The sequence below is a fragment of the Apostichopus japonicus genome, chromosome 16, assembly GCF_037975245.1.
Source record: "Apostichopus japonicus isolate 1M-3 chromosome 16, ASM3797524v1, whole genome shotgun sequence".
Lineage (NCBI taxonomy): Eukaryota > Metazoa > Echinodermata > Holothuroidea > Aspidochirotida > Stichopodidae > Apostichopus > Apostichopus japonicus.
The window spans coordinates 42,136,940-42,163,756 of NC_092576.1; the positions used below are offsets into that span (position 1 = coordinate 42,136,940).

The 26,817-nt window shown below is 37.1% G+C and overlaps 2 protein-coding genes across 4 annotated transcripts in view; both read right to left on the reverse strand.

Moving 5' to 3' along the window:
* LOC139982655 (uncharacterized) overlaps positions 1-26,817 on the reverse strand; it is an 81,139-nt gene that overhangs the window by 21,273 nt on the left and 33,049 nt on the right. Inside the window, exons 16-20 of the mRNA XM_071995665.1 lie at positions 25,422-25,630; positions 24,684-24,760; positions 23,964-24,019; positions 16,317-16,436; positions 8,963-9,171 (exon numbers count right to left, since the gene is read on the reverse strand). Of these exons, the coding sequence (XP_071851766.1) occupies positions 8,963-9,171; positions 16,317-16,436; positions 23,964-24,019; positions 24,684-24,760; positions 25,422-25,630 (671 nt within the window). The remainder of the gene's footprint in view (positions 1-8,962; positions 9,172-16,316; positions 16,437-23,963; positions 24,020-24,683; positions 24,761-25,421; positions 25,631-26,817) is intronic.
* On the reverse strand, positions 632-5,621 carry LOC139983435 (uncharacterized). Of its 3 annotated transcripts, none has more exons than XM_071996982.1 (5): positions 5,146-5,621; positions 3,609-3,685; positions 2,665-2,816; positions 2,128-2,197; positions 632-863 (listed from the first exon to the last, which is right to left on the reverse strand). In XM_071996982.1, the coding sequence occupies exons 3-5, from the start codon at positions 2,693-2,695 to the stop codon at positions 731-733; spliced, it is 234 nt and encodes a 77-aa protein (XP_071853083.1). In that variant the 5' UTR covers positions 2,696-2,816; positions 3,609-3,685; positions 5,146-5,621; the 3' UTR covers positions 632-730. The 3 variants fall into 2 exon arrangements, 2 of the variants coding, with proteins under 2 accessions (XP_071853083.1, XP_071853082.1); XM_071996981.1 differs by lacking the exon at positions 632-863 and having other exon boundaries at positions 2,044-2,816.

The following is a 26,817-nucleotide window of genomic DNA, read 5'->3' on the forward strand; positions in this document are numbered from 1 at the left end:
TTGAGAAAGTGCAATGACCCTCTTAACACATTTTTTGGCACCATGCCATACATAAATGCTGTGCTCTACATTTTCATATTTCTCACAATTTTTGATGAGTGCTGTCGTCTGGACATGGGCATCTGTTACAACCTCAGTAACATTAACATTTGCCATTAAGTAATCTAGCCCTCTTTCAAATGCTAGTCTTTCATGTTTGTGCTCTTACCCCCGGTTTCACGAACATCAACAACATCTACATGCAGATTTTTGAACCACTGGTGTCCATGAAACTGTGAGTACAATATTGGGCACAATGCCCTGGAGAATATGTTCTCCCATCACCTGTTCTCCCACCACAATTGCTGCTCCTTCAGAGATTCAAATAAACTGCTCTGGTGAGTCCGCCATTCGTCTTTTACAGACGGTGAAACATAAAGTCTTTGGACTCGAAAAAAGTAGTGGAACTAACAAAATGAATTTTACAAAATTTGAAAAAGAGAGCCATCTTTGAAAAATTATTTCCAGATAAAACAACAGCTGAAGGGAACTGAATGTTACCTGAAAACATATTTGAAAAGCGTGGCTGTGAATGCCACACACCTACATGGCCATTACTACAGCTCCACTTAAAAATAACTGCAGTACCTATGGAATTGGTGCTGTAAAAAAGTTTGTCACTGCATTTTGAACAATTTGTACCATAAACATTTTGCAATAATTTTGTTATCTCTCTAAGAGATACAATGCACTATGCATCGTCAATTTCATCAGACGAGGCTTCTCCTGAATGTGGATCAACTGACTCGTCTTCCAGCATTTGGTCACATGACCCGGTATCGAAATGGAAAACCTCTGACTCTGCTGTTTCTTCGTCATTTGGTCTGTGGAAATATAAGAGTTTGTTGGAAGGAACCAATAACCATAGTGAAAAACAATAAACATTCTATCAATTCTCTCATTAATCTCAAAAATGGTTTTTAAGCTGTATGGTCTGATTTCTATTACAAGCATGTTTTGGTCACAATTTGGTTCCAAAAAAATGCATAGTATGACATGTTAACTTCAAAGAACACAATGCCAGCAGTTGTATATGTAGCAATGATTTTCCACTTGAAGGAGTGAGGGGGGGATGGGGGAACTGGTAGGGCACAGACATTTGTCTTTATATCAGTGATGAATGACAAAGATATACATGTGCATTAATACTCAACAACCTTACAAATTTCAGTCTCGAAATACTTCATATGCTCCCCAATCCATTTTATTTTAGGGGGCAAAAATGTATTGTGGGGGAGAAGTCCCCCCCCCACCCATCAGACCAAGTGCACTGATTATCAGATTGTGCAGTCAATGATATATTTGTTCAATTGAAATCAGTGTTCGCTGGCAATAAGATATACAACTCTGTGCTATTGTCCTCTTGTTTACTTTTCACCACTGTTATGAGATGATTTCCCATACAGTCTTTCTCAGGAAGATACATTTAATTGCCAAGTATTTATTTTCTCATGTAATACCAGCTTCAGACCTATTTTACCATGTTTACACACAGCTAGGTGTTAAGAGTTTCAAGTCTATTGTGGGTTCGATCAACAGGAAGGAATTACTTCATCCTGAGAATAGTGATTTGTGGTTAATAGCTTGATTGGTGTAAGATACTCATTACAGTAAACTAATTGTAAAGAATCAGTCAGCTGTAACTAATCCCAGTGTGGGTTCTCCAAATTTTTATGCTACCCTTGCTACCCTTCCTGTGGTTGAGATAAAGTGCAGAAATGAAAGAAGCTGAAAACTGCAACAACTACTCTGCACAAGTTGTATGTTTATCCCTATCACAATATTGTTTTTACTAAACAATTGACCTTGTTGATATGGTTGTTTTACTGTCCTTTTCTTCAGTATACAATATTGGGGGGGGGGGGGTGGGGGTAGCTGCACATTAAACTCGTCATTGAATTAAACTTGAATTGTCTTCTCTCAGATATTTTTTACAGTGAAGTTGCATATATTTTATTTTTATTTTTATTTTAAGTATTGTTAGAGAACAAGATGGCATAATATTTTTATGGCTACTGGATTAATATTTAACAAAGCATGCTAATAGATAACACGCGAGTCAACTTATGATATGCTTTCTTAACATACCTCTTTCCAAAAGTTGCATCATCACCCCTGTAACTGTCCAAAGCATCTTCTATTTCTAGGTAACTTAGGTCTGATATGCAAAATAAAGAATACAAATTTATGGAAAAATTATCCTACTGTATAGAGTACTTGAGGTTTTCACTTTTCAGTTTGGTCAAGTGGGGCAATCTTCTGGTTAGAGAGTGGACAACAATTAGTTCATCCCTCATCCCACATGAAGTACTGTACAAGAGGAAGGGATTCCATCTTTGATTCCTATCCTACTAGCTAGAACATTGGTGCTGCAAAACTGTAACAGATTCTTAGACTAAGATTTAAAATTGTCAACATCCATGACTTCCTGTAGAACTTAATTCTTACAGAGCTAAACAGTAAGTCAAGCAATTTGAAAGATTTTTGAAAGTTTAGACATTTTTTAAATCAAGTTCTAAGGGCTCCATGTACTCTAAACTAAGTATTCATTTTCTCACATGGTTTGACTTTACTTATAAGGATATATGATACAGGCTAGACAGTGTAGACCAGAGACTAACTTACTCTTCAGTACACCCTTCCATGATGTCTTCATGTTGATTTGAAGGTCCAGCAAGATGTTGCACAATAGGGAGATGGCATGTAGTCTTCCACAAGTTGTCTTCTGGCTGTTGATGTATGTGGGGTTGAAGACATTCTCTTCCTATCATCATTCCCTGTATAGACAGTTCAAGAAAACTAATTCACTTATAACTAATTGGTCATTTGTTCTTAGAGAAATAACACAACAATTGCTGCACAGTAGAAAAAGAGAAACACTTAAGGACCCCAAAGGGCTCTTGAAAAAGAAAGAATGTTAGCAAAACCAGTGATCATACAAATACATACTACTGGGATAAAAAACCTTACACAAGTAGTTTGTTTGACCTTGAACGTATAGGATACTGTTGACTGTTACCTTAATTATTCTGTCATTCGATCATTTTGCTCATGCATGCATGCACCAACATACATACTATTGCTCCAGTTTTCAAAAATTCCAATATAAGCTTATGTAATTCATATACATATACTTTGTGAATACATTTGTATCTGTAGTATATACAATACACTTAACAGAGACTTCTGAAAATGCAACATTAGTAATAGAATTGGTCTGCCGGCAATACACGCTTCCACGTAGTACAAATCATACACCTGGAAAATTGGCATTAAAGTTGTAACTGATCAATTATATTTTATGTAAATGTTTTCATGTTGAGCAGGAGCAGGATGATTGTATTTTACTTTTAGTTCTTCCTCAATGGAGCACTGGTCGTATTTTAGAGAAATTATTTGGTATTAGTATCCATAAGGGTACATTTGAGCATGGAGTTGTACATGCAATTACTTTTCCCTCAATAGTTTATACATTGAAACTGCCAAACTTGTTGGAGACCAAATATATTGCAAGTCTCATTACGTGCATCACATATATTCAACATGACTATTATCCAAAATGTAACTACCTGCAGATCCAATTGTGCTTGTATCTGGTAATGTATCATCTTTGTTTGTTTGAGTCTCCACTGAAATTTGGTATGATCTAAAGAACAGATGAAGTATAATGATTTCACAAGATGATTCACAGCTAGTTCAAAGCATGGTTAGATCATGCGAAGGTAAAGAAAAACGAGCTACTTATACGAATATAGGCTGTAATACATACTGCAATAGCTGCATGTACAACAGCTTTAATCTAAAGTAGCCAGCTATAGGCATTCACAAACAAAATTGTTGATGTGTAACTAGTTTTTTAAAGTTCTAAAGAATTTTCAAATCTTTGTAGGATAATTTGTGTGTATAGCCATATTGAAATATTAATCTACTTTATTGAGTATTTGCAGACTAGATTGCAGCTCAAAGAAGACTTAAAATGTGGCTGCACCATTGTTAAAATTCCTGTTTGCCAAGGATTAATTAACTCTATTTAGTACATTGTGTGTAAAACTGTGAAAGTCCAATAATTGCAATATTTGTCTGGAAATTTAGGTAGCGAGCTCACAATGCCGATATTAATAATTAATCAATGATGGACAATCTTAAAACAGAATCATACACATCCTCTAAAATCACAAAATAATTATAACCCATTTACCACCCACACAGTGTTCTCAGTCTACATATGTCACAGAATAGGTATTGCGACGATTCTATCATGTTCAGAGTAAAATAATAAGCATTGTAATTAGGTTCTCTTTGGAATATGGGCCTAGATTAGTGTTTAGGGTTTGGATTTAGTGATGATGGACATCTAGCTCTTACCTTTATTTTTCCCATTTTTCTCTAAATTTGAATGTCTTTGCTAAACTTGGTAATTTTGTTTTTGTTTTATTTTTTATAACAGTACTGAGTGAGAAGTTGTGCGTTAATTGGATTAAATATTTTGTGATTGTTCTGGTAGTGCAGGGTGGAATTGGTAAAACTGCAACCAATAATGAATAGGCCTACTCATTAAAGCATTTTACCTCGGCTTGGTGTAGCCGCTATTCATAATGTACAGTATACCCAGCACTACTGTGTCTCTTAGTATTTGCCTAGACCTTCAAATTTGGTTCTTCAAGTACAGTACAGGTTTACTTTCGAGTATACATCCAGATGAATTATGCTCATTCGAGCTGTATCTGAACATATTCGCGGTTCCGTGTATCAATTCAAGTGTAATTCAATTTAAACATTTGAATAGACAAGGATTTATTCCCTGAAAATTTATATCACAACAATCACCTAGATACACATCTTGCCTGCAGGTTCTTGAATACATATTCACACTTAGCATATATAGCTTCGCAGTTGTTTGGGGCCTAGTATAGCCTATAATCCATCATAAAGCTAGGTAAGCCTATGGGCCCTAACCTATAGTCACAGAAGCTAGGCCAAACCCAAACCTTTCTTTACTGTGATGTACTCCCAATCATTCATGGGACAACTGCTTACTTTTTTATTTAAATTTGCAGTAATGTACTTGCCTAATCATTTGGTAATGTGTGAATCAAGAAATCTTACCTTTTACATAAACGACACAGTCTGTCGCTGTGATGTTTCAGTAGGTGGTTTGCAAACTCCGCATGCGACGACTTCTTTCCAGCTTCACCATCTCCAGATGAAGTTTCAAATTCTTTCTTTTGTTGTACCCAAGAAGAAAAAGAATCTAAAAGGTACACTCTTGTGCCCTTACGTTTGGCCCGATCGAGACTACAAGCTCGTTTCGCTGGAGGATTACCACTCGGAGGTCTTCCTCTTGGTCTTTTAGGAGGAGGTGCACCCGCTCCAACACTCACCATAGCTATAACAGACAGTGCAGCCTGTCAGTGCATATACAAGTCTAGTGGTGCTGAGATGGGTACACCATATATAGTTGTACACACAGCGAATATACACTACAGTGTGTACAATATCGTACGCATATCGGCTATCGAAACTTTTCGGCAACGGTTTTCCGAGCTTGGTAGTCCAATAACCGCGCATGGGCAGTGAATTAATTGTACGCCTTCAACCAAAAATCACGATATTTGGCCTTTAATATCGTTTTCTTCCAAACATCGTATGGCTAACATGATAATAAAATAGAGACAGATATAGCACTTGTCAAAATGACCTTCAGACCAACAGATCATTAACGTATCCAGTTACCGGAGCTGCAGTCGTTTAGTCACGTGACGTATTACCGCGCGATTGACAAGATGTATGATGTTAGATGTACACAGTGTGTGAATAGATACAGCGTGAGCACTGTACAATAATATAATAATATCCAATGACTCCTAACAATGGATAAACTTTACAGAGTATGGTGAGGCAGTCGTATGTGGATGAAATTAATATATGTGATCGTGATTGTTTTTCTCACTAAAGGGCACATGGGGGTGGGGGGTGGGGCGGAATGTAGGTGGTACTGTAAAAGATGAATACAAATACAATAACGAACATAATGGTCAATCGCAATGATGAAATATACTTCATTTTGGTAACGAAGATCCGATACATAAGTAATGAAAAGAGACGATATAAATTATGGCGTTGAAAAAATGTTAACACATCAGCAGGAGGGGGGGGGGGGGAGTTAACCACAAATGGAACATGGTAGGGTTAGAGGAAGATGGCGAGGGGCTGTGGAAACAACCTATAGTAGTAAAGGAAAGAAGTTGGTAAATGAAGTAATATAGTACATGGTCTAGTGGGGAGTAGGTACTGGTTGGAGGGAATAAGGTTAGGTGCGGTAGATGTGTTCTTGTTATATTAACGTATTGAGATTAAAACAGGTATGAAAGATAAAGTAATGTTTCTTCTTTGTTTTTGCTATGCTAATCTTGGTTACAAGGACTTTGTCCGTTGCTATAAATTGTGTTGGAGGGACTACGCTAGTTACTATGCAAATATTTATTTCCGTCTTAAATAAATAAATAACTGTCCAATCTAAAACCATCGTGAAAGTTAATTTTTTTTTCAAAGACTTTATTGGCCCAAGTCTAGACAAATAACTAGTTAGCCTAGTATAGACAATTCCCCGCATTCCATAATGTTCAAATGTGTTAAGAATAAACTATTAACACGATTTTTTTAATCATCTAGTGATGTAGTGTTGTTTCCCAGTAATTCTAATAATGCCATAGATGTAGACCGTCCAGGCCTGAAATCTTACGGACGCTTAGAAAGGACATGGTATTATACTAACAACGGTACTGAGTTGTATTGTCATAATTTCTGTTCCAAATTCGCAACACAACCCCCCTCCCCCACTTCGTGATATCCATGAAGCCCACAACTTCATTCATCATGTGATGTCTGTTGGTGATAATTCAATCCTAATACTTATATGTCAGTAACTCATGAGATTAGTTAGTTTCTCAGGGTATTTTCCTAGTTCTTAAATAGTTTATTAATTCATCAATTACTAAGATTTAGTGCATAGCAAAACATTAACAAATAAATATGTATATTCATAACTGTCAAATACTTAACATATTGATAACAACTTGCTCTGTATTGATTATTGCATTTTCCCTATACACTTGTTTCCCTTTGAAGTTTGTTTTTGTTATTAATTTCATTCATACCATTATATCTTTTCTTTCTATCCTTTCTTCTTTAATAATTATTTTCAAAAAAAGGAAGACAAAATATATAAACAAATTCTGCTTGAAAATAAAAGTTCACAGAATAAAATCACAATCAGGAAGGCCTACCAACGATTTAAAACCAGACAGTGTCTAGACGTAACGTATCTATTGCAATCTCCAGGTACTTGTTTGTCAGTAAATTCAAGGTGTACTTATAAAGGACGCGCCTGCTTTGTTGAATACAACTTCTTTCATTGTATTGTTCAAGTATTTGATCGACAGGTGTTGAACAAAAAAAATGGTGAAATAAGTTCAACAGACTTTTGCGATAAAGCAACTACTGAGTAGAAAAAAGTGGACATTTATAACGTACAGATGTATGATATAAATGTGTACAGTATTGAATATATATGACAGGATAGCTTTTGCAAATGGGAATATGGTGACACACAACGTAGAGTGTATAGAGAAAAGATAAGGGTTATTGGCCTTGTAGGTTTGGTATGGTGTGGTAGGTTGAGGGGGGGGTGGTCGGTGGGGATTGGTGGGGGGTTGTTTGGTAGGGGACAGGAAAATACTGCGATGTATCATGATAGTAAGGATCTACATTACAATCCTAAAGATTATTCTTTAAACAGATGTACTGTGTTTGTTTCTATTATTATATTCTGCAAACACTGAGAATAGAAGAGAAAATAAAAATATGTGATTTTGAGTGTTATTTACATATAGACTGTTGTATTGGTCTCTACTGTATGGGGATTGACTGTAATGTTATGTGGGCTAATAATATGCATATATCAAGAGTTGTCAGTCATGGCAGTGGGGGGGGGGGGGGGTGAAAGGTTGGAGGGGAGGAGGTGACGACAGGTTGATCAGAAGAGACGGACAATAATAGTATGACAGGAGACCTTGCTGAGTAGTCGTGTGTGCGTGGGAGGGGGGGGGGGGGTAGTGTGTGGGGGTAGTGTGGCGGGTTGGGGGCGGGGGTGTTGTTTACAAGTTAAGTTCCCAAGTGTTATAAACTTAGATTAACGAAATGGGGTAGGTGGTCTGGCATAGTTTGGTTATGGGGGTGGGGGTTGAAATATTAATAGATGCTGCCAATTACGATATCTTTAATTTATACTGTCTTGCTTTTACTTTTACATAAATGCGCATTAATTATCCGTTCATTCATAAGCTTATTAAATAACATTTTCTCCTGATAAAGAGGAAAGTATTGAGCTTCAGTATAACAAACTTTATTTTCTTCTTTCTAGTTTATCTCCTTATTATTTTTCTGTCAATATAACTCATCAAAGTTTGTGTTTATTTATTTTAGGTAGATTTTGGCAAAACGTCTATTTGTATACTACAAGATGATGATAACTGAACATATTTATTCCTCATATCTTGTTCTAATATCATCCTACATTTTTATTATTGTTTCAATAAGATATATTATATTTTATTCAAATACATATCATTTTGTTGAAGAATCTATTGTTAAAGTTTATGTATTTCTGTTTCTATTTTACTCCCTCATTAATCATATTCCTTACATGATGAATATTCTTTAACTTTTAGTTTATTTTTTTATATAATTTCTTCTTCAATTGTTTTGTTTTAATTCTACAGTTATCTAAACATATCAATAAAACCCTTCAGTAATTATCAAATATAACTATATTAATAATTCCTTTCTTGTTTACACTTAATAATATTAATAAGTTATTTTATTAATTAATAATATTATTTACATATTTATTAATTATACTCACTCTAGTTCCTTGAATCTTTGAGAGTGTTGTACATAGTTTAATATTCCATTAACTTCATGTTTATTCATTTCTCTCCTTTTCCTTGTCTGTATGTACATAATCTCTATTGATTTTAGGATTGGTAGAGAGAGACCAGAGGAGAGGATAATGTTCCCATCTTCATCAATCTTACTAAAGGACCGGACTAGATTCACCTTGTGTATGGGAATCTGGAGGAAGGAAAATAATAAATAGAATTAATATCATCATGTTTGTTTACAGGATAAATGCTTGAAAATAATAACATTATAATTAATTTAGGAAGATTAAACTTTGTTGTTGTTTTCATGTCATATTAATCAAATAATAATTTGTTTATGTTGATCATATTGTGTTATTGTTTTGTTGATGATTTAATCATAGTTTTGAATTTATAAAAAAAATAGATCATTATATTTGTAACATTTTTTATCTTCGCTTTATCTTTGTTATTATTGGGTTAGGTTTATTACAGAGATCAGTCATTGTTATTTCTATAGAATGAATTCAAGGTTTGTAAGAGGGGTGATGGATGGACGGACATAGGGATATCAGGGGTGTAGGGAGGGGTGTGTTATGGTAAAGAAGGGTGTGCTAAGGTTAAGTGATATTTGGTCGGGGAATTAGGAGGGTGTCTTAGTGCGGGGGGGGGGGGGGAGCGTGGATATGGTTTACCCTCGTGAATGCTATGTTGTTATTGCCAAAGCATGCGCAAGGGGCGAGAGATAAATAGACCGATGGGTGTTGTACTAGGTAGGGATGGGTGTGGTAGGGGTAAGGAGGGGTGCTTTAAAGTGGGGAGCATGTAGACGAAAACATATTTAATGTAATTTGTGTTTGAGAGGGGATGCGGTGTTGGGGGCTGGGTGGGTTATTTGAGCCGGAATTGATATGTTCCAAATAAATAAGTAATATATTTAATTTATGTAATTTTTGATGGGAAGATTTGGTTGAGATGGGTTGTTTTTTAGTGAACTGTTAATTATTATACATTTTATATTTAGGTATCAATTTGTTATTGAGGTATCTACAACTTAGGTATGTTTATCAATCACTTCATCTATTTATGTTTTCATTTAAATGTAAACTTAAAACAAAATCAAAATATTTGGCCAAGTCCGTAAAACATGAAACAATTCATTGACCCTTTCTGTCTTAAATTATTGTTTTATATTTCCGTTCCTGGGAAGATTTTGAAAGTTGAAGTTAATTAAACTAAGATGAACAGGAACTTTTGCTGAATAGAAACTTGGAAACAAAATTTAATGTTATGCAATTATTTATTTGTTTATTAACCTACACACTCTACCCAGTAGTTTATTATTTCATTTATATTAATTGTTTGTGTTAAAGGTCAAGCGACACGTAGACATGACTTTACATAATATTAAACTTAACACTCCTTACATTAACAAAAACCCAACACCGCGATTTTTTTCCGTCTCCAAAGGGGTAGAAATCGGTAAAAAGTACTATTACGTAATAAACTCAGTGACGTCACGGGGGGAGCGCAGAAGAGTGCAAACTGTATATGTTCTGCGTTGTGCATTGGGTATGTAGAAATCTCAAACTTCTCGAAAATATTACCTTTTTCAGCAGTCTGTTACAAGAAAGTTAAGATTTGGATTAAGATGAAAAATCACAAATTTATACATAAGACATCGAACAAAACATCCATTGACTTCTTTTTTCATAAATTCCTTGCATTTTCTTTCTATCAAGCAACATAAACTCCGCAAAAATCGGCTAGATTGACTCGTTCAGGGAAAGCCGAAAACAAATGACGTCATTTGTTTACCAAGTCGAAAGTTATTACTTATTGCTACCACATACAGTTTCTATACACGCACTGTAGTACGCATTTATACACAGCACAGCATAGCTTTTACATACCGCGAAATGGCTGCCGGTGGCATTGACACACAGTATTTAGATAGCAACGGCGAAGAAGTAAGGGAAATGAAGGACATGGTGGACGATCGTGGGGAAGTTTTTCCCTTCATGTTCGAACCGGAGACCAGCGAAGAGGAAGCGGGGCCGGACAGCGATGTCGAAATTGATCGTCTTGAAGGAATACAACGGTAACGTTACGCCTAGCGTACTATACTGTATACAGGATAGTTGTGTCACTAGTTAGGCCTAGAACGATAAATGTTTCCTAACTTTGCTCATACTCTTAGCTAGCCAATTTGTTGATGGGGCAGCAAAATTAACATGAAAGTGCGGTCGAGTTAAGTTAAGGAAGTTACTATTTTCTTTAAAAGTTGTGGCAGCACATGCCCCAGGAACATGTCACATAGACATATTTCATTTGGTTAGTAGATTGAAGGAGCCAATTTGAAGAGTGCACAACAAATTCAGAGGTGGCCTATTATTAATTTCCTAGCAGTTGTAGTGGCAAATTAGTGAAGTTACCACAAATCAGGGAAAGGGTGGGGGAGGGAGGAGGTGGCACTTCACACCAGCTTTTTGTCATTTCCGCTTGAGCTAATTTCATAACCAGATTTTCTCAATCTAGGGAATGGATTCAGAAGTGGGAAAGAGTTGGAAACGAGGCAACATCGGCCCGTTTTATTTTCCTTTGCAGCATTTTCCCAACAGAGGCAAGACTTCTAAGAAGAAGCTTCCCCCTCCTTACTAGTGATGTTACTTGTAAGGAGCTTCAACGGTAGATTGCCCTTCAGAGGTGCCCCTTTTCTATGTTGACATGTTAGTACAGTATGCCCCAATAATTGAGGTCGGTATGAAGTCATTGAATTGGCTCTTTATTAATTGAACTCTTTTGTATTGTTTATAGGTGTCATTGTGGCCAATGTGCTGTGATGCCTATAGCAAGGGAGTGTAGATGCTGCAGCGAAATAGATAAGTAAGGACTGTGATGGATGAAGGTGCTGCATGCATCACCTTACACCCAGGTTTTGAAGCTATGTGCCTGAACCCATTGTTTCTTCAGACAGCCTACTACATGTACCGTCAACATTATGGTGGACGTGCACAGCAAAATAGGATCCAAGAGTAAGTATAGAATACATTATTTTTGTTGTCTACCTTTATTCAGTGCTCTGACCTGCTGTTGAAAGATGTAACAATACAGAGGGTGTATTCTTAGTTTAGTTTTGTTTCGTTGTGAAAGGAATAACATTAAGATATAGATTTGATCAAGAAAATTTGTGCCCCATGTTCATAACCTGCTTCTGATTAGGTCATTTTGTCCAAAAACTGGTGTAATGCCCTTGAGGTTAACCCTTATCATGCTGACTGACATAGTAGTCCTTAACACTGAGCCATGGAACCAAATGCCACATAAAATATGTCCACCATGCTTGTGCCCGATCCATTTACAAATTTTAGTCCCCGAGATACAATGATCAGTTTGTATAAATGGCATAGCTAGGCTACTTTAGGGGAAGCAGATTTAGGGGCCAAACAAATTCTGGAAATCATATAGATATTTATTTTAAAATTGACGTCCCCAGATGGCTACCAAGCTTTTGTGTGTCTTCATCTTTTATAGCTGGTTTTCACATGATTATTTTACAGGAAATACAGACACACAGCATATAGACAACTTGTACGGATGAGCTAGCAGTTTTTAGGGAAGGAGATTTGTGTTGTTCTCCCATCCTATGCAGTAAGGAGGATTAGAGAAGCTTGACCATCTGAACAGTATGAAGGATTTAAATTATCAAGACTGTGAGAATGTGGACTGTTTATGCCAAGTCATAGTATCATTTCTGCAAAGTTTTATAGAAACAGGGTTCAGTCCTGTCTGTTTTGTGGCTGAATGGTGAACATTTTGGAATTCCAGCTTACATTTTTCTGGTTCATGGTATTAAATACAATCTTGGATGAAATTTTACATTTTCAAGTTTGGGAAGTACATAACAGTAATAAATAATAAAAAACTCAAGTTAATTTTTTGTATGTATTCTCTCTTGTAAGCAAAGCTGTCACTTCTAGTAGCCTGCCAACAAAATCTGGATGATTGAAATCTCAAATATACTAGGTTAAACTAGAAGAATAGTTTAAATAAAGTACCCTAAACCACTATGTCAATTGGATCTGGAGAGCTTAGGCTTTCATTTTAATAAAAGTGTAATGAGAATCAATCTGAAATTGTTCATCAATTCATGGAATATCAAGGTTACTTGATCATAAATGGGATAACAAAAATCACATTTTATCCCATGCGGGGAACAAACAGCAAATTTCTGTCAATTCTTTTCGAGAAAAACAAAAAATTGGCAACATGTTTGAAACACCAAAGTTGCATACAAATAGTAAGTTAGCATGAAATTTATATTTATGAAGTCTAAGCTCTCTAGAGAGGAATACTTGTCATTGGAACTTTTTTTTAAATATAATGTGATCATTTAGTTAGTTACAATGGAAACCAGATGTAAGTAAAACTTTAATGTAAAACTTAAGCAACTTCCCTAAAGGCTGGTAGCGACCTGTTAATTAACACTGCTCTGCAGCTGCGCCAAAACATCATGTGAACAGACGATTCGCAGAGTCGATTGCTCCCCACTACAATGAAACAAAATTAGAAATTGGGAGGCCATCAACTACAGTACTTCAGCAAAGCTTTTGCAATCTGCTTCGGTGTTGTTTTATGGCATCCTCATTGTTCGGATGAACATAGAAGCTTGCAAGTGGTGGGGGCTCTTTTCTGACAGGAACAGGACACTCCTCTCCCAGAGTTCCACTTCTGCAGAAGTTGTTGCAAGTAGTCAAGAAGTTCCCATACATAATCTGTAGAATAGTAAAGATATGAAGAATAATATAATAATAGTTCATAAAAACATACCATTTAGATAGAGGCATTCCAATCACTCCATTTCGGTCAATAGGCATGGCACAGTTGTCAGTCAAGTCTTTGGATGCCCAACTAAGGCGACAGCTGAGTACACCTCAATTGGTGTGGATATATGGGTCAACTTGTGCCTGAACAATTTCAATATATTTTTTACTGATTACAACAAAAACCCTACACCTGTTTGTGCACCTAATATTATGGATTATGTAATTTTCAGCAGGATGTGTTGTCATTGTCTCAGTAGCTTAACTACTGTTTATGTAGTAAAGTAAACATGTGGACAGAGTAACATCCTGTCCCATCCCCTTGTAATCCATGGTAAAAGAGTGTATAAGATGCAACTTTCACCATTTGTATTCAGTAGCAGATATCCAGCCAAGTGAAGATATAATATACTCTGTTAAATCCAACTACTTGTTTGTGCCTTTATTACTTGTTCACATACAGCTGTGACAACTCTACCAGATACAGTATGTATATGCTAATTGAAGTAAAGACTGATGGCCTCCACCACACATTTCAGACTGCCCCACAGTGTTGGTGTCAAAATTAATAATGATCCTCTCTCCAGAAAGTTATGGCACCAATTGATTTTCCAGACTAATCTACTATCAATCTTGACAATTACCTTGAAGCGTCATCTTTGTCATGTTCAGATGAGTTAACTGATGGAGTGTAGTCCGGACTACCTGGCGGTTTTTCGGTGTATCCCGATGTGGATGCCACAGCAGCAGACGGACCATCATCGCCAGATGGCCCTGGTTGCTTTGATGGTGTTCTTGTCTCTGTTGGTCCAGTCAGCAACTTCAATGGTAGTAGGGGGACCAGTGAACACTGGACTTCTACATGTGTTACATTCACTGAAAATTAGAATAAACGCTTATTATACCACACACATACAGTAGGCTGCTCTTGGACAGGGGTCAGCTGCCTAGATGGTTCACTTATTTTTTCTGAAGGAGAGCATATCCTCCTGCTTTATGTGGCTGCAAAAATATGGGCCACTCACACCATGAGCATTGCAAATGACTTCAGCTTGGTTTCATATAGTATAACTACAATGTAATCTCCCTTCTCTCAGTAACTATAGATGTAGCCTTTATATTTTCCAGTGAAGCCATCAGGTATAGCCTCCTCAACCACTCTCGTCAGGCAGGCGGATATGATGGATAACATACAATGTATATTATTCCCTAGTCAGCCTGCCCGATGCGCAGTTTTAATTGCTATTTTGCTTTCAACGAGTACTGTTTCTAAAATTTTGGCCCCTGTACTCACTTCTGCTATAGAATACTCTATAGATGTATGAAAGTTTTCCATTCTTCCTTGTATTACCCTAGCTTACACTTCTCTACCACATTTTCTCCCCCACCCCCCCCCCCCATCCATCACTCTATTAAAGCCTATTTATGGGGACCTTTCGGCCGTAATACTGCAAAATGACATGTAAACATCTGATGCTTGTTATTCTGGATTTTTCATGATGTACCACAGATAAAAGTTAATATAGCCCTAGTCTACGCCTAACTTTATCGTCGCCGTACCTAATTTAGGGCCTAACTAACTGAACGAAATTATAAGAATTAGCCTACTGTAATTTAGTAATAATACCAAGTTAGTCCTTGTTGTAGTAGGCCTAGGCCAGAAAATACACTTACTCTTTTCCGATCCAGCTTCGCAACTACCGGTCTACTTGTTTCTATACCTCCTTGAGATTTAGAGAAGGAACGGCATTGTCTTGTAGATGGCGAGCTGTTGGTGTTCCAAGTCCAAGTTGCGCGGATAGGCGATAGGAATCGAAACTTTAACTGGTGAAGGGCGTACTGCACACATAAGATTCGCTCGAAGGTCCAAGCCAATCTTTACTTATAGGCAGCTAGGCTGGCTGAGTGCACTGGTACTAAGCTATCGCTGTATACAGTGTTTGACGAACACGAAACTTTCTTGTACTGTTGTGCACCCATTCTCATCTGATATTTTGTTTACTGTTCGTGACGTATTGTTTACGGCTTTGATCTCGGTTAGCATATTAGGCATACTTAGTTTTGGTAACATTGGCGGTTCCCCCCGTGACGTCATTATCTTACGGAATTAGCTTGGTTATTAACTTAATTAAAACAGCAAAGAAACAATTGTGCAACTCCAAATTTGGAATATAGGGTTTTGATATGTAGCTTTTCAATTTGTGTAAGTTTGAAGGAAATCTGTTACGTGTCACTTGACCTTTAAAGATTATGTCTTATCTTGAGCTGACAAATATATATATATCAATTTTAAACCTGTATTTCCTTGCTCTAAATTAAAAATTTAATATTTATTAACCAAAGCGATAATATCTCTTATTAAGACATTCGACGGTTGTAAATAATTTTAACTTGTATTTCATTATTCGTTATTAAACAGTTTAGTAGTTAATAACTAAAGCGATCTAACCCCTCACTAAGACATTAAACGAATGTAATTTTTTTAACTTGTATTGATGTATTTATTCCATATATCTTTTTATGTTTTACTTACGTCATGATTGGATGCTTCCACCAGGAGCTCTATGACTGACCTTTGTACAGACTCACTGGTGTCTCTGTGGATGATCAAACTATCTGAACACATCTCTGTAATAGTATGGGTGTCATCAGGCTATTGAAATAAATAAATAATAATTATTAAATAGAATGATATTAATGTAAATTGAGGCATTAAGGAGACAATGAAATTTGGTGTTAAAAGCGTAGATTAATAAAATGATTAAATCAGCAGATATTTGAACTACAGTTTAAAATTAGTTAAATATTACCTGTTTGAATATGTATGTTTGCCTCCCTTCATTGTGAAGCTCTCAAACTAGGTTGAATGGTGTCACGAGTATGCTTGACGCAAGTCTAACGACTATCGTGCAGCTGTATAAATTTACTCATGAATATTCATTTGTTGTCTGTGTTGCTCACGAAGTTCAAATTAGTAACATACGACATTCTAGTATATGCTTTGTTTAATTCACCGATTGCTCGACGGGCATCAATGGAATTTGTGCAAGTCTTTGTTTAGATTAATTTGCATAAAATGCAGGTAATGGGTCGGTATGAATAGGCCGGGTAAGCAGGTCAGGGCGTGGTATTCGTGTTTGGGATAGTATACTTGGTGCAAGGGTGCTGGGTGCACCAGAGCAGTTACTTGTTGCAGTTGGACACGATGTCCGTTGGGCGACGTTATAGCCCGCAGTACTTCACTATTCTAATATAGTATATGTAGGGGCAACTTCAGTTCCCCGCTGGTGAATTCGTAGCAATATATATATATATATCTTGTCATATATCGTAAAGGACGTACCGAAACGTGTAAAAGCCGGAAACTGACCGAATTCCGTAAGTGTCTCATTTTCTTATGTATACTAAGTCAAACCTTACTATGCAGTAGGGGGAACGCAACTAGTTAGTCGTATTCTTGTTTCTTATTTGAGTGTAGCGAGGCCGGAATATGTTAGAGATTGGAAAGCACATATAAAATATATTTATGTGAAGTTTGTTAGTATCGAATGTCTGTATAGGGAGGGCATATTGTAAATAGGTGATAAGTGTTAATAAGGTGTAAAATCATGAGATCATACAGTAAGATCAATGCATGTTTGATATGTTTCATATTGCCGATGTAACGTCTTATTTGTGTGAAATATTTGTTTATACAATGCGTACATTTTACGTTGTGTTTCAGGGTTTTTGCCCCTGGTTACGAGGAGTAAATAAAACTCACAGAAAAGACACACGCCATCCGCCTCGAGTATTTACGTTGTCCAGCGAATAGTTTTACCTTACCCGTGACATTTGGGGGCCTGTCCGGGAAACTAATCGTCTGGTCGTTTATCGTCGAGCCACCAATAGCACGAAGCATCAGAAACTTCGTCTGACGTTTTGCGGGCCGCGAGCGCCCTCAACAGAGCCAAACGAGCCGTCCGACGTCTGCGTCATTCTCGTCATTCTCGTCAACAATAGAAAGCGACGAACGAACTGGGTGTGAGCAAGTTTTACTCTAATTGTTCTGGGAGCTCGTTCTGGGATGAAAGAGGTGATTATTATTGTTCGCATTTCATTGATCTTATGTGTTAATTTCGTGCCCCCCGTCACTACAGAGTTGCCTAAGATGGCAGAGTTTCAAAATTATATCGAAATGGGAGAAAGCCTTGACCTCAAAAGGCAGGCGCTAATTGATTTTGCAAAGAATCTGGATGCACAGACAAGGGACGAAAGACAGAGAGAGCGAGAACATCAAAAGGAGTTAAAAGAAATTGAACTAAGAATTGCAGAGGAAAACGTGAAGACGCGGTCCTCAGGAAAACCGGATGTAGGCTCGCCGCAAATGTCACCGTTCAAAAAGCCTGAGATACCATGTTTTAACGAAAAAACAGACGATATTGACTCATACCTCAAAAAGGTTCGAGAGGTACTCAACCGCGGCAGGAAAAGTAAGATCAGAATGGGCCATATTGTTGAGTGCCCTGTTAACGGGCAAAGCCCTTAATGTTTATTCAAGATTGTCCGATGATGATTCTAAGAATTATGACATCCTTAAGAAAGCGTTACTTTGTATTTATGATATGAATGCCGATGGTTTTCGTAGAAAGTTTAGAGGTTCAAAGCTTGAAGGAGGGGAAAACTATATCCAATATGTGGATAGACTAACAGGTTACTTGGAACGCTGGGTAGACCTTAGCAATACGACTAAGTCTTATGTAGGTATGCTAGACTTCATGGTTAAAGATCAATTTTATAGTGTGTGTCCTAAGGATCTTCGTATATTTGTTAAAGAGGGACAACCTGTTAGTGTCAAAGACATGGCTTATAGGGCTGATCGTTATGTCGACGCCAGGGGTAAACAGTGGGACAAGAAGGGTTCTTCAAAACAAGAATCTAACCACAATTTACAGTTTGAACAGCAGGTAGATAAGGGCAAGGAGTGGAATAAGAACAAGAAATGTTATAATTGTAGCGACGTGGGTCATGTTTCTCGAGATTGTAAGAAACATAGGGGTACATATGCCTCAAAAGGTCGTAGCTATGGCAGGGGTGCAGGTTTGTCAGAGGGTAGTGACTCTAAGGCAGAGGTAAAAGAAAGGGCGGCCGCTTGTCAAACCGACTCCGAATTACTGGTAGGGGAGGACAATGTTAAACACGGTCTGCCTAAAGTAAGTGCTGTAGAAACCCATTATGGATGTATGCCTGTGAGGGATGGTTACATTGGGTCGTCAAAGGTGTCGGTATTAAGGGATACAGGTTGCACTACGGTTGTAGCTCGAAGGAAATTCGTTGACCCTTCAAAGTTCACAGGTGCAAACAAACGTTGTGTTCTTCTTGATGGTACAGTACGTGACGTATCAGTTGCTGTTATTGCTGTTGATACGCCATTTTATCAGGGAGAAGTGGAGGCTCTAGTAATGGAAAGTCCGTTATATGATTTAATTCTGGGAAATATCAATGGTGTCAGAGATCCACAGGACCCAGACCCGAATTGGAATCCCCCTCAATTTGAAAGTAGTGGTAAGGATTTAGGTTCTGTAAGTGGTGCTGTCGAGACCCGAGCTCAAAAGCAAAAAAGGGAGAAACCTCTCAAGCCTTTGAGAACCGCAAAGTCGGAGGAGTTAGATATTAGTAGAGAAGAATTGATACAGGCTCAGAAAGACGAGCCTAGTTTTGCCAAATTGTATGACATAGCAAAGACTGGTAATGTCAAAATGACGAGAGGTGGAAATGAGGTTAGGTTTACGATAGTAAATAATGTATTGTTTCGTAAATTCAAGTCGGCGAAGTCAAGAGGTGACAAAGAATTTCGTCAGGTAGTGATGCCTAAAAGGTTTCGAAACAAAGTGTTAAGTGTGGGCCACGAAGCGCCATTGTCTGGTCACCTAGGTGTCAAAAAAACATACGATAGGATCACGAGCAATTTCTATTGGCCTGGTATCCAAAACGATGTGAAAATATTTTGTGTGTCTTGTGATATATGCCAGAGAACGGTTTCGAAGGGTAGAATCTCCAAAGTACCGTTAGGACGCATGCCACTTATAGACACTCCGTTTCATAGGGTAGCTATCGATTTAGTGGGTCCGTTAGCTCCAGTGTCAGATCGAGGGAATAGATATGTATTGACTTTAGTAGATTATGCTACGAGGTTCCCAGAGGCAGTTGCTCTGCCTAGTATTGAAACAGAGCGTGTAGCCGAAGCTCTACTCGAGATATTTACTAGGGTGGGGTTTCCCAAAGAAATTCTGACCGACATGGGAAGTCAGTTTACTTCCGATCTCATGAGGGAGATTAGTCGGGTATTGCAGATCAAACAACTAACCACTACACCTTACCATCCAATTTGCAACGGCTTGGTTGAGAAATTTAACGGTACGTTAAAAAAAAATGTTAAGGCGTATGTCTGCTGAAAGACCACGTGATTGGGATCGATTTTTACCCGCCCTGCTGTTTGCTTATCGTGAGGTCGCCCAAGAATCACTAGGATTCTCTCCATTCGAATTGTTGTATGGGAGGACGGTCCGAGGGCCAATGGGTATCTTGAAAGATTTGTGGACGGGTGAAATAGAGGAGGAAGAAGTTAAAACTACCTATCAGTATGTGATCGATTTGAAAGAAAGACTTGAGGAAACATGTTATTTGGCTCAAAACGAGCTGGCCAAATCGTCTAGTAGATACAGGAAATATTATGACGCAAGGGCACGTGATCGAAAATTCAATGTCGATGACCAAGTTCTAATTTTGTTACCTACAGACAGTAACAAGCTAACTATGCAGTGGAAAGGGCCTTATCATATTGTAGGAAAGGTAGGCAAGTACGACTATAGAGTCAACAAAGAGGGAAAACTCAAAACATTTCACGCAAACTTACTAAAGAAATATTTTGTTCGAACATCCGATCGAAATGTTGATATTGCGTCAGCTGGGAGTGTGTTAGAGGAGCAGAGTGGATCTTGCGCAATCATTGAGGAAAATAATTCTGAAACAGATAAGTTTATCATAGTACTACCTCCTTCTAAATCAAAAGAATGTTTTAGAGATGTCAATGTGAATTCAGAGCTATGCGAAAACAAAGCAAAAGAGGTTTCGCTTGTATTGTCTGAATTCAGAGATGTGTTAACCGATACGCCTGGTCGTACGAATTTACTTGAGTATACGTTGCCATTGGTAACGGATGAAGTTGTAAGAAGTAGACCGTATCCAATTCCATTGAGTACGCAAAAGGTTATAGAGGAAGAAATAGAGTACATGTTAGAAACTGATGTTATTGAAAGGTCTTATTCGCCGTACGCATCGCCAATAGTGTTGGTTCGCAAAAAAGACGGGTCAAACAGGTTTTGTGTTGACTTTAGAAAGCTTAACAAGGTTGCTTTATTTGACCCCGAACCTATTCCCAGTGTTGAGGACTTGATGGCAAAGGTATCTAAGGGGAAGTATTTTACAAAAATAGATCTATCAAAGGGTTATTGGCAGATACCGGTTGCCGTAGAAGAGAGAAAGAAACTAGCTTTTGTAACGCATCAAGGAATGTATCAATTCAAAGTCATGCCTTTTGGTGTTGTCAACGCTTCTGCCGTATTTACGCGTATGATGCGCAGGCTGCTAGATGGGTTGCAAAACACTGTTAACTACATCGACGATATATTAATGTTCTCCACAGATTGGGATAGTCATGTAGAACTGATGGCAACAGTGCTTAAGCGTCTTAGGAGCGCCGGACTTACAGCGCGACCAACAAAGTGTTTTGTTGGTTATTCATCGTTAGAATTTTTAGGTTACGTGGTTGGGGAAGGGATCTTGAGCCCTCAGCCCGACAAGGTGCAGAAGGTTTTAAATGCGTCGATACCTACTACAAAAAAGGAAGTGAGATCATTTATGGGACTTGTTGGCTATTATAGTCGGTTTATACCAAACTTCGCGGCTATTTCAGCTCCCTTAACTGATCTCACGCGAGGTTCTAATCCAAACAGGGTTAAATGGGGTTCTTCTCAGGGTGCTGCATTTGACACGTTAAAATCGAGGCTAGCTTCCGCACCAATCTTGCACCTACCCGATATGTCGAAACCATTCATTCTTAGATGTGACGCTTCGGATGTAGGGGTTGGGTCAGTACTCATGCAGGAAGAGGATGGTGTAAAGTACCCAATATGTTTCGCCAGTAGAAAGTTGCAGCCTCGAGAAGTTAAATATGCTACCATCGAGAAAGAATGTCTAGCTGTTGTTTGGGCCATGGAAAAGTTTCAGATTTACTTGTACGGGGTTGAATTTTTGTTGGAAACGGACCACCATCCGTTGGTGTACATAAATAAGGCCAAGATAAAGAACAGCAGAGTGCTTAGATGGGCCTTATGTATTCAGCCATTCAGATTTGTAATTAAGGCAATCAAAGGTTCAGAGAACTATGGAGCGGACTTTTTAAGTCGTTGCCCAGCTTGAGAAGTATATGTTAAATGTTCTGTGTGTAACTCGCTGGTTATAGAGTATTGAGCTCGTTTTGTATATAAGTTAATTCTGTGTAAAGAAAAGGAAGTTTTATACTCTGTATGTTCTCTCGTAAATTATCTTAAGAAGGGGGATGTGTCACGAGTATGCTTGACGCAAGTCTAACGACTATCGTGCAGCTGTATAAATTTACTCATGAATATTCATTTGTTGTCTGTGTTGCTCACGAAGTTCAAATTAGTAACATACGACATTCTAGTATATGCTTTGTTTAATTCACCGATTGCTCGACGGGCATCAATGGAATTTGTGCAAGTCTTTGTTTAGATTAATTTGCATAAAATGCAGGTAATGGGTCGGTATGAATAGGCCGGGTAAGCAGGTCAGGGCGTGGTATTCGTGTTTGGGATAGTATACTTGGTGCAAGGGTGCTGGGTGCACCAGAGCAGTTACTTGTTGCAGTTGGACACGATGTCCGTTGGGCGACGTTATAGCCCGCAGTACTTCACTATTCTAATATAGTATATGTAGGGGCAACTTCAGTTCCCCGCTGGTGAATTCGTAGCAATATATATATATATATCTTGTCATATATCGTAAAGGACGTACCGAAACGTGTAAAAGCCGGAAACTGACCGAATTCCGTAAGTGTCTCATTTTCTTATGTATACTAAGTCAAACCTTACTATGCAGTAGGGGGAACGCAACTAGTTAGTCGTATTCTTGTTTCTTATTTGAGTGTAGCGAGGCCGGAATATGTTAGAGATTGGAAAGCACATATAAAATATATTTATGTGAAGTTTGTTAGTATCGAATGTCTGTATAGGGAGGGCATATTGTAAATAGGTGATAAGTGTTAATAAGGTGTAAAATCATGAGATCATACAGTAAGATCAATGCATGTTTGATATGTTTCATATTGCCGATGTAACGTCTTATTTGTGTGAAATATTTGTTTATACAATGCGTACATTTTGGGTTGTGTTTCAGGGTTTTTGCCCCTGGTTACGAGGACTAAATAAAACTCATAGAAAAGACACACGCCATCCGCCTCGAGTATTTACGTTGTCCAGCGAATAGTTTTACCTTACCCGTGACAAATGGGTTAAAGAATATATTTTTTAAATATGTTAAACTTAATGAATGCATCTAGAAAGGTAAGATTATTTGACCTCATTATCTTAAATTATGTTGGAAAAAAAAAGTACAAACATTTCCCACTGATGAAAATTATAAATTTACTAATAAATGCATTGTGAAGAATCTCTTCAATTCAACAATTTAACAGTCTCGTGATTTTTCTAATTTAATCAGGTTAAAGATAAAATACAGCAAAACAAGGATTTTAAAAAAACAGCCGGCATGATGACTTCACATGACTTCGATCGAAATGGAATAATGAAATTAATCAGATCCAAATAAATGTATCTATAGGTAAGAGCAAGATATTAAGGACTAGGAATGTGGAATATTGTTTTCTTTTCCTGTAAGAATCATATCGTCTGTCACCGGAATATTCCATACCGGGAGACAATATTTGTTTAGAACTCTCAAGGATGCTGGCTTTTTATCATTATGTTTTGAACATTGATCGACCCCTCTACCCCTTCAATGTTATGCATGCTACTAATAATAACAGTATCACAGGGAAATGTGAAAGCAAACAACATTATAAATGATTATAATGTACATAAAAATATAACATATTACAAACCTTCCTCCATTGACCGGATTTTAAATCCAGATAACTGGATTCACTTGATGATATGACTGTAAATATAACATAATATAATCAATAAATTATCTTAGTAATAAATGACATATTTTATACAATACATAAGATTCAATATCAATTTGTTTGACATACTTATAATGTTTACAGTCAGATGAAATGTACATGCCCTAGAGGGGTCGAATATCAGTAAACTGAACCATTGGAATGATCTCTCTATTAATTAATTAGTAATAAAGTACTAGATATTAACAGTCACTAGTAATCCAACCAATAATTGTATTTTCTTTGTTATCTTATACTTCTGGCATACTTCCCGGTCATTATTTTATAGGGTAACAATAATATATTAAATAATTATAAACTCACTAAAATCTTTTAGATTTCAATTTAATATATATGGGGACCTGATATAAAACTGGCTATAGTCAGCTCAAGGAACTACAAAGGAAAACACATGTTTAAGAAGTCCCCCCCCCTTAAATCCTATCCCTATACAGCACTAGTCTGTTTGTTATATGCAAGCACTACCTCTAGATCACCGTTTTAGATTCAGTCTTGCTAACAAATATCTCATGATACAACCCCCCACCCCCACAAACACACCCTCCTCATGAAGACTTCCCTCTCATGTCAGAAATATGTAAAACGTTGCAATAAAAGCAATCTACTTGATCAATGATTCTTATGTAAAAATAATACCTTTAATATTCCTTGATTTTGATTCTTCTGGTATGATATCTGGCTTGATCGATGACGGCAGTTTACAGTTATGAAGCCTTCAAAGATTAAGAAAGCAGGGAAAGTACATATTTAATATTTATAAATTAAATGAATATGTGATGTCATATTTGTAATAAAAGAACATAGAGGTCAATGAATTTGTTTTTTCCTTTATTTTGGTAAAAGAGCTGTTGACAAGTTATAAGTATCAGCCATAGTTATGATGGCCAGACAACCATTCCACCACCCCTCCTTACGACCTCCCATTAACATTTGGTTATTTGATATGTTTAACTATTTCTATTTCTTAATAAAATTTGCATAACTCTTGCAAATATTCTTCATTTTATAACAAATGAAAGTATCTGAAAATAAACAATAGAAGTTTTTGTTTCCATACACTTGAAATACTTCCCATCTTTCGTTTCAGTTTTAAAGAAATATTTTATCATTTTAAATGTTTCTTGTAGTTTCATTTCTTTTAGTTCTAAGGTTATTTGTTGTTCCTATTATACTGAAATAACACCCCCCCCCCCCCACCAACTCACCTAGTTACAATCTAACGTGTGGAAAAGCCTAAAGATGTGTTGTACACTACACAATACCATTACCTTCACCTCTCCTGTATACCCCATACGCACACCCTATGACTACCCCTCCCCCGTCGTCAAAACCATATATTATCAGCCAAAGCCTGTCATGATGTTGTTCCCTTACCGTAGTTGCTTGAATCTTGGTGACTTTATTCCATAGTTTATTAATCCGATCACTTCTTCTTCGCTAAGTGTGTTTCCCTTTCCTTTTTGATTAATGGATATCTTCTCTACTGATGATAGGCTTGATAAACTAAGACCGGACTCAAGTCTGATATCTTCACCGTCAAATCCACTGAAGGACCAAACTAGTTTAAGATGAGATATTGGAATCTGAAGAACAAGAAAGAAATATCACAGTTAACTTATCTTATAGTTCATCCATGATGGATTAATACACATGACGATTATCCAACGTATATGTAATAGAACACAACAATGCATAAAAAGCTATAAAATTAATCATTAATTTTAACACAGAATTTTCTGTGGTTTCTTATTTTTCGTTTTTGATAATATTAGAAACTTTAATTCATTGAAATTATTTAAAAAAAGAAAAAAAACAAGAAGAGTGGTGACTTGTTCAAAGTTGCTTGCCAAACGTACCAATAAACAAAAACCTGATAATAATGATGATGTTATTAAAAGTCAAATTCGTTAAGCTGACGAAATTCAGATCAAAGTAAAAAGCAATATCATAAATATTTATATTTGGTCTCTGATATTATATTTAGCACATACATTAACTAGTTATGTAGTTTTCATAATCTATGCTATTGTTTTATTCATATCATTCAGTGCGTTAATTAAATTCTACAGCCACACTATCGGAGATTAGACAACGTTCCTGCCGTGAGTGGCCCACTACAAAGGAGTTTCCTTCCCGGGAGATACAGCACATCTCGTGTTGATCGTATAGGCCTATATCCTACTTCCAATCAATTTCATAATAATAAAGATGAAACCATAAGGCCGATTGCCGGCCCGGTTAAAAATAACGAAACCAGTTGGCCTACAAACGAAGCCGCCGTTATATAATATTATAAATTTATTTCATAGACTTCATTTTGAGTTAAACTTTCCCATTCAATTTTTTTTTCCAATTTTGATACCGTTTTCCTGTAATCTTGTTATCTCTCACATTTGACCCACTGTAACTGTAAGCCAAGATCGGTTAGAAACATCCAGTCTTACTGCTACCAACATTACCCTTTTTGTTTTTTTGATAAGATTTTAGCCCCAACCCTATATAATTTATTTAGAATAAAGTTGGAAACAATAACTGAATCCCCAACCCCCCCCCCAAAAAAAAACCCTGCCTAGCCTAGACCTATCATTTCTAAGCTACTACTTTTCCCGGGGAACAAGAATCTTATATTACCGGTAGCTAACGGTTAAATTCTAACGTTATATTTCCAACGACCAGCAAGTTGATAGCGAAACAATTGTCATCAAAACTGTAACCCGGACTATTGACACTGTCCGGTATATTATAACTAGTATCATGTAACGTGATTAGG